Source organism: Brassica oleracea, chromosome C3, assembly GCF_000695525.1.
Source record: "Brassica oleracea var. oleracea cultivar TO1000 chromosome C3, BOL, whole genome shotgun sequence".
Lineage (NCBI taxonomy): Eukaryota > Viridiplantae > Streptophyta > Magnoliopsida > Brassicales > Brassicaceae > Brassica > Brassica oleracea.
In genome coordinates this window covers 57,648,801-57,657,411 of record NC_027750.1, presented here as the reverse complement: position 1 = coordinate 57,657,411, position 8,611 = coordinate 57,648,801, and the positions used below count along the sequence as shown (strand labels likewise).

At 40.5% G+C, this 8,611-nt stretch overlaps 2 protein-coding genes across 2 annotated transcripts; both read right to left on the bottom strand.

Moving 5' to 3' along the window:
• Positions 1 to 6,474: 6,474 nt before the first annotated feature.
• Positions 6,475 to 7,455, bottom strand: LOC106331046 (putative nuclease HARBI1). Its single transcript, XM_013769402.1, has one exon. It carries the CDS (start codon positions 7,453 to 7,455, stop codon positions 6,475 to 6,477), a length of 981 nt encoding a protein of 326 aa, XP_013624856.1.
• Positions 7,456 to 7,792: 337 nt separating this feature from the next.
• On the bottom strand, positions 7,793 to 8,544 carry LOC106331045. Its single transcript, XM_013769401.1, has 2 exons — positions 8,441 to 8,544; positions 7,793 to 8,362 (listed from the first exon to the last, which is right to left on the bottom strand). Exons 1-2 carry the CDS (start codon positions 8,513 to 8,515, stop codon positions 7,793 to 7,795), a joined length of 645 nt encoding a protein of 214 aa, XP_013624855.1. The 5' UTR covers positions 8,516 to 8,544.
• Between the last annotated feature and the right edge of the window lie 67 nt (positions 8,545 to 8,611).

Below are 8,611 nucleotides of genomic sequence, written 5' to 3'. Positions count from 1 at the left end.
GTTTAGACGACTTGAAAATAAGTCGTCCAGACGACTTAACTTAAAGTCGTCTGGACAGTTAGTCTTAAACATAATTTAAAAATTTTGTAAAAAATATTTTGATAAGTGAAAAATGGGAATTATGTAATTAACATATGTCTTAGGAGGTATAAATTAAGATATAACAAATTTCAATTGTTTTCAGCATAGATGAGTGAAAGTAGTGAGTCATGATATTCTTAAGTTTATGTTTCATCAACATATGTTGTAGTATTGTATGTGTTCTTAGGGTTAGATGTTGGAAAGCATTAAAACCGTTTTTGAAAATTTTTAAAATTACTTATGCGTGTTCATTTCTGTGTATAGTAAACACTATTTAAGTATAATTTGATTTTATAACGTGGTTAGTTAGTTAATCTAGTCATTTTAGTTTAGGGGTTCATTTTAGGGTCTAGGACGACTTAATATTTTGTCGTCTGAAAACAGACGACTAAATATTAAGTCGTCTGTTGTACATTATCAGCCAGAATAAGTCGTCTAAACCGGACCAAACCTTAAAGTTTACCAATGTAATTTTAAAGCTAACCGGATTATTTACCCAATATATAAGGTGATTTTTATTTTTTTGTTTCATTTTTCGCGAAATTCAGAAACCCTAACAGTTCTCCCTCTCAAAGGCGATTTCGAATTCCCACGATTTCCGAACAAACCATCGTTCTCAACATCGGCTATCTATCTCACTTCATTCTCACCGTTGTCGCCGCAGCTTCTTCTAACCCTAGCCGCGCCGATTCCTCTAAACCCTAGCGCCGCCGATTCCTCTAAACCCTAGCGCCGCCGATTCCTCTAAACCCTAGCGCCGCCGATTCCTCTAAACCCTAGCGCCGCCGATTCCTCTAAACCCTAGCGCCGCCGATTCCTCTAAACCCTAGCGCCGCCGATTCCTCTAAACCCTAGCGCCGCCGATTCCTCTAAACCCTAGCGCCGCCGATTCCTCTAAACCCTAGCGCCGCCGATTCCTCTAAACCCTAGCGCCGCCGATTCCTCTAAACCCTAGCGCCGCCGCTTCCACTATATCCGAACAAACCGTCGCCCTCGCCACCGTGGTCACCAACGTTCTAAACACTAGCGCCGCCGCTTCTTCTAAACCCTAGCGCCGCCGCTTCTTCTCTGTAAACCTTAGCGCCGTTTCTCTGTAAACCCTAACGCCGCTAAGTCATCAATCTCGAGGAAAAGATGAACATAAAACGTTGTCTCTATCAATTTACTCATTCTCACCGTTTCACGTTTATTTTTTCAGATCTATAACCGCAATGACGAGTACTCCAACTCCTTCTGCGACTGGAAGACTTGTAAGTAATTTAAGTCGTCTACTAAGTCGTCTGGACTTATATTGTTGTCTTTGATTATTTTGCAGACAAAAAGGATGGATATTCCAGAACTCCCCCGTAGGTTATACACATCAGGGGAAGAACCAGAAGCCCACAATAGCATTTCGTATCATACGGATAACAGCAAGTTGCATACTGCTCTTAGGAAAGCTCTTACTGATGACGAATTTGAAGAGCTCAAGGAGTCGAGTTTGGGAGTTTTCATCAAGTTCAAGGAGCAGGGATTTGGTTGGGCTTCAAGGCTGGTTCACTACATGCTCAGTTTCAAGCTGGACATTAAGAAGAAGTATGAGATGTGGTCTCTCGTTGGTCCAGAACCTTTGAGGTTTTCACTGTTAGAGTTTGAAAACCTCACTGGTCTAAACTGCGAGTACATCGAGGACCTTGAGACACCAAAATGTGACGTTACCCCAGAGATGGTTTCTTTCTGGGGGATGCTGGGAGTTCATCTGGAAGCTGGGCCAACTACTGATCAGATAATAGCAGCACTGAAGAGATGCGGGGATTGGTCCAGGGAAGATCGCAAGCGGCTCGCGTACCTCTCCATCTTCACTGGATTCATTGAAGGGAGAAAGTTTTCAACCGCTACACGATCTACTCTGGCAAGGCTAGTGATGGATTTAGAACGGTTTGAGAATTATCCATGGGGGAGAGTCGCGTTTAAGGTGCTGATGGACTCTTTGTGGAACAAAGAAATTGCTGGCTGTTACACCGTGGATGGGTTTATACAAGTTCTTCAGGTCTAGACGTACACAGCTATGCCGGAATTGGGTGCTAGTATTGGTGGTCCCAGAGCAGACAGTCCGTCTCCACCGATACTGGCTTACGAGGGCAGCAGAGGCCGCAGATCAATGAAAGCTGCTATCTTGAGTCAGGTATTTACTTCAATCCAAAAGACTGCGCAGACGACTTATTATAAGTCGTCTGGAAAGTCTTCCATCTGGACGACTTATTAGACGACTTATAATAAGGCGTCTGGAAAGTCTTCCCAGCTGGACGACTTATCGGACGACTTAATTAAGTCGTCTGGAAAGTCTTCCATCTGGACGACTTATTAGACGACTTATAATAAGGCGTCTGGAAAGTCTTCCCAGCTGGACGACTTATCGGACGACTTAATTAAGTCGTCTGGAAAGTCTTCCATCTGGACGACTTATTAGACGACTTATAATAAGGCGTCTGGAAAGTCTTCCCAGCTGGACGACTTATCGGACGACTTAATTAAGTCGTCTGGAAAGTCTTCCATCTGGACGACTTATTAGACGACTTATAATAAGGCGTCTGGAAAGTCTTCCCAGCTGGACGACTTATCGGACGACTTAATTAAGTCGTCTGGAAAGTCTTCCATCTGGACGACTTATTAGACGACTTATAATAAGGCGTCTGGAAAGTCTTCCCAGCTGGACGACTTATCGGACGACTTAATTAAGTCGTCTGGAAAGTCTTCCATCTGGACGACTTATTAGACGACTTATAATAAGGCGTCTGGAAAGTCTTCCCAGCTGGACGACTTATCGGACGACTTAATTAAGTCGTCTGGAAAGTCTTCCATCTGGACGACTTATTAGACGACTTATAATAAGGCGTCTGGAAAGTCTTCCCAGCTGGACGACTTATCGGACGACTTAATTAAGTCGTCTGGAAAGTCTTCCATCTGGACGACTTATTAGACGACTTATAATAAGGCGTCTGGAAAGTCTTCCCAGCTGGACGACTTATCGGACGACTTAATTAAGTCGTCTGGAAAGTCTTCCATCTGGACGACTTATTAGACGACTTATAATAAGGCGTCTGGAAAGTCTTCCCAGCTGGACGACTTATCGGACGACTTAATTAAGTCGTCTGGAAAGTCTTCCATCTGGACGACTTATTAGACGACTTATAATAAGGCGTCTGGAAAGTCTTCCCAGCTGGACGACTTATCGGACGACTTAATTAAGTCGTCTGGAAAGTCTTCCATCTGGACGACTTATTAGACGACTTATAATAAGGCGTCTGGAAAGTCTTCCCAGCTGGACGACTTATCGGACGACTTAATTAAGTCGTCTGGAAAGTCTTCCATCTGGACGACTTATTAGACGACTTATAATAAGGCGTCTGGAAAGTCTTCCCAGCTGGACGACTTATCGGACGACTTAATTAAGTCGTCTGGAAAGTCTTCCATCTGGACGACTTATTAGACGACTTATAATAAGGCGTCTGGAAAGTCTTCCCAGCTGGACGACTTATCGGACGACTTAATTAAGTCGTCTGGAAAGTCTTCCATCTGGACGACTTATTAGACGACTTATAATAAGGCGTCTGGAAAGTCTTCCCAGCTGGACGACTTATCGGACGACTTAATTAAGTCGTCTGGAAAGTCTTCCATCTGGACGACTTATTAGACGACTTATAATAAGGCGTCTGGAAAGTCTTCCCAGCTGGACGACTTATCGGACGACTTAATTAAGTCGTCTGGAAAGTCTTCCATCTGGACGACTTATTAGACGACTTATAATAAGGCGTCTGGAAAGTCTTCCCAGCTGGACGACTTATCGGACGACTTAATTAAGTCGTCTGGAAAGTCTTCCATCTGGACGACTTATTAGACGACTTATAATAAGGCGTCTGGAAAGTCTTCCCAGCTGGACGACTTATCGGACGACTTAATTAAGTCGTCTGGAAAGTCTTCCATCTGGACGACTTATTAGACGACTTATAATAAGGCGTCTGGAAAGTCTTCCCAGCTGGACGACTTATCGGACGACTTAATTAAGTCGTCTGGAAAGTCTTCCATCTGGACGACTTATTAGACGACTTATAATAAGGCGTCTGGAAAGTCTTCCCAGCTGGACGACTTATCGGACGACTTAATTAAGTCGTCTGGAAAGTCTTCCATCTGGACGACTTATTAGACGACTTATAATAAGGCGTCTGGAAAGTCTTCCCAGCTGGACGACTTATCGGACGACTTAATTAAGTCGTCTGGAAAGTCTTCCATCTGGACGACTTATTAGACGACTTATAATAAGGCGTCTGGAAAGTCTTCCCAGCTGGACGACTTATCGGACGACTTAATTAAGTCGTCTGGAAAGTCTTCCATCTGGACGACTTATTAGACGACTTATAATAAGGCGTCTGGAAAGTCTTCCCAGCTGGACGACTTATCGGACGACTTAATTAAGTCGTCTGGAAAGTCTTCCATCTGGACGACTTATTAGACGACTTATAATAAGGCGTCTGGAAAGTCTTCCCAGCTGGACGACTTATCGGACGACTTAATTAAGTCGTCTGGAAAGTCTTCCATCTGGACGACTTATTAGACGACTTATAATAAGGCGTCTGGAAAGTCTTCCCAGCTGGACGACTTATCGGACGACTTAATTAAGTCGTCTGGAAAGTCTTCCATCTGGACGACTTATTAGACGACTTATAATAAGGCGTCTGGAAAGTCTTCCCAGCTGGACGACTTATCGGACGACTTAATTAAGTCGTCTGGAAAGTCTTCCATCTGGACGACTTATTAGACGACTTATAATAAGGCGTCTGGAAAGTCTTCCCAGCTGGACGACTTATCGGACGACTTAATTAAGTCGTCTGGAAAGTCTTCCATCTGGACGACTTATTAGACGACTTATAATAAGGCGTCTGGAAAGTCTTCCCAGCTGGACGACTTATCGGACGACTTAATTAAGTCGTCTGGAAAGTCTTCCATCTGGACGACTTATTAGACGACTTATAATAAGGCGTCTGGAAAGTCTTCCCAGCTGGACGACTTATCGGACGACTTAATTAAGTCGTCTGGAAAGTCTTCCATCTGGACGACTTATTAGACGACTTATAATAAGGCGTCTGGAAAGTCTTCCCAGCTGGACGACTTATCGGACGACTTAATTAAGTCGTCTGGAAAGTCTTCCATCTGGACGACTTATTAGACGACTTATATTTGAATGATCCAAACCCGAATCCACATAGCTTCGGTTATTCATCGATTTATTGGTTTGTAACAGGTAAACCAAACCAAAAGACAAAATACAATTCGACCAAAGAGATCCGACTTTGTTCACCCTATTTTGAATCCATCTCACGGATCTGCGTATCTCCCCACCTGCAAACACACAGAACACATCAAAGATTTCCAAATTTTTATGTTTTCTTCAAAAATTACTATACCAACAAGAGCTTGGCTTGGAAGAAACTCGATAATCCCATTGCTTTCAACAACAAAGAACACTCTTCACTCTAGCTCCACACGCTTTCACCCTCTCACATCCATCTTTCATAAAAGGCGTTCGATCGTAATAAGACAAATTCTCAGCTAGAATCAAGTGAGTCTGGATAGTAACCTCGTTGAGAGAACAGAGTAAGCCATTTTAAAATTGATGATCCAAGCGGCTTCTGAACGACGATGGCGTCTTCTTCCTTGGCGTCTCCTTGTCCACGATAACCTCCCAATAATTACACACACACACACAAAAGAGGCTACGAGAACCTCTAGCATGCTAGAACAAGCAATCTCCAAGGAAAGAAAGAGAAGGGTATTCGTCAGATTCAACAATGTCATCAGACAATGTGTAGAACTTTGCAGATTTCATATTGTACAAAAGGAGGAAGACGAGATTCACAGCCACATACATAATTTTTGTCTTTACAATAAAACAGAAGAATGATTTGGAGGAAACAAAAAGCTTGAAACTTTTTTCTGTGTTTGTCTCTTTCTTTTGTTGTTGTTCGAATTCTTATTCTTCTTCAACATTATGTGGGTTCAGTTTTCTGGGTAAAACCCGGTTAGTAGATCAGATTAAGGTGATGATTGTTTCGTTAGATTCTAGATTTTGGTTTTTGGTTTTTGGCTTTTGGTTTTTGGTTTTTGGTTTTTGGTTTTTGGTTTTTGGTTTTTGGTTTTTGGTTTTTGATTTATCAGTAGATTTTGGTTTTTTGAAAAACTTGATTGGTGGTTTTTGATTTTGGTTTTTAGTTTCTGGTTTTGCTTTTAAATTTTTTTTTTTAAAATATTATGAATAGTAAAATATCTATTATTGAAAAATAAAATACTATCATCAAAGCATACATAATTTTGTTTTAAAATATTTTAAAACAAAAAAATTTAAATATAAAATAAAAATTATCTTGAATCCCATAAAGATGCAGAAATTTGATCTCGAATGCCTTCCATATAGTGCACATGAGTATTATTATGTTCTTCGTCTTCATCTGAATCAGAGTTTTCAGTTGGTACATTACCAGTTGGATAGTCCGAATCAAAATCAACGTCTCCTAAATTTGATAGCCTGATAAAATTATGTAGAGCCATTGTAGCTGCAACAACTCTTCTTTGAACATGTATGTTGTATCTTGGCTTCTCTCTTAAAACCCGCCATTTTCCTTTCAACACACCAAAAGTCCTTTCAATAACAGATCGTAGCGAAGAATGTTGTTTGTTAAACATTTCTTTATAACTACTGGGCGGACTAGCTCCATCGTATTGGCTAGGATGATATCTTTCCCCTCTATACAGAGTAAGAAATCCAGGTGGAAGAGGATAACCAGAATCTCCTAAATAATACTTTCCAAAAGGTGCAGTTGGAAATTGATGAGGTCCCTCCATTGCTACTGCTAAAACTTTTGCATCATGAGCTGATCCCGGAATACCTATATATGCATATGTAAACAACATGTCCATATTGCATATAGCTAAAACATTTATACTGGTGTCACTTTTCCTGTTCCAATATTTTTCTGAATCTTTTCCCGCGATAGTGACAGGAACATGTGTTCCATCAATTGCACCAATAAATCCTTTAAAGTAAGGCCAATAATTTCTATTGGATTGTAATTTAGGATGAGGTTGTGTGAGCTCATTTGGACCAGGTTTAAGCAAATCAACCGCCATTTTTTCGAGAGCACTCAACACTTCATGGAATTTCCTACTTATAGTTTCCTGTGAATGACCAAATATCTTCCCAACATACCTCTGAGTTGCATTTTGAGCACATATGTTAAGAAATATCGCAACACTTTCCTCGATGCTTACATTATCAGTCTCCTTCAACTGATAATCATCCTTAAGCTTTTCACATAACTGAATGTATACCGGCGGATACATTCAAATTATGTTATAGCATTGTACGTCGTGGCCGTGAAGTAATTCATTTACATATCTTTGACCGCGTTCTGGATCCAGGTTCATGCGTTGCCTTTCTATACTCACAGAGTAAGGATCGACGAAGGATTCTCCAAAATGAATGCTTCCATCTTCTGCTTCATCATCTTCAAGCATTCGGTAAAATGCTTCTTTCTAACCAAAAAAAACAAAAAGTAATATATTAAAATAAATAAATATTATTTGATAAATAAAAAAATAAAAAACAAGAAATAGTTATTCAAAATTAAACATGAAATAAAATACGACAAAAAAATTATTCAATATTTTTTTAATTTTCTTATTCAGCCTCTCGGTCGATTCCTGTCATTCTTTCGAGATATTTAATTCTAGCATCATCATCGGGTAGTGTAAGATAAACACGTGCATGTGTCTCATTACTTTGAAGCACAGTCACTGCTCCCCAATATAACGAAGAGTCATATTGAAGACCTGGTAGTGTTTGTAATGAGGCAATTGCACGTTCAAGCTTGCTATCTTGGGCTCGTTCATAAAGTTCTGTTAGTTTCATATAGGCTTCATTTGTCACGAAGTCATACGAAACCTTTGATGTTCCTCGTTTACGTGCTGAAGATGAACTACGCGAAGTGTTTCCGTACACCCGTTTGGAACTCTGGTTGTAGGAAGAAGGTGTTTCATTTTGGTTTCTTGAAGGCGCATCAGAATCATCTTCTAGATTCACAGTGTCGTGTTCATTCTCGGTAACAGTCTCAGACTCGGTATTCTGATCCACTCCAGAACCTGGATAGTATCCATCATCGGTTGAAATGTGTTTGCCTCGAAAAAGTCTATCCAATCTGTCGATATCAGTGAGGGGGTGTGCACGGAGCTTTGCAGCATCAGGTATTTCCTAAATTAAAAAAAATATTAATAATAATTTATTTTACTTTAAAAAAAAACTTGATGAGTTATGATGTTCAAAGATTACCTGAATACGATCATTCCACCATTCATCATCCATTTGAATAGATTTTGTGGTCTCGTGAAATGAAACCCCAGTCATACGGCCCAATCGGCGATAAATGTCATACAATTTTTTATAGAATAGAATATATTTTTCAATGGAAGCCATTCTGGATTTTGACCTGTTGCTTCTTGA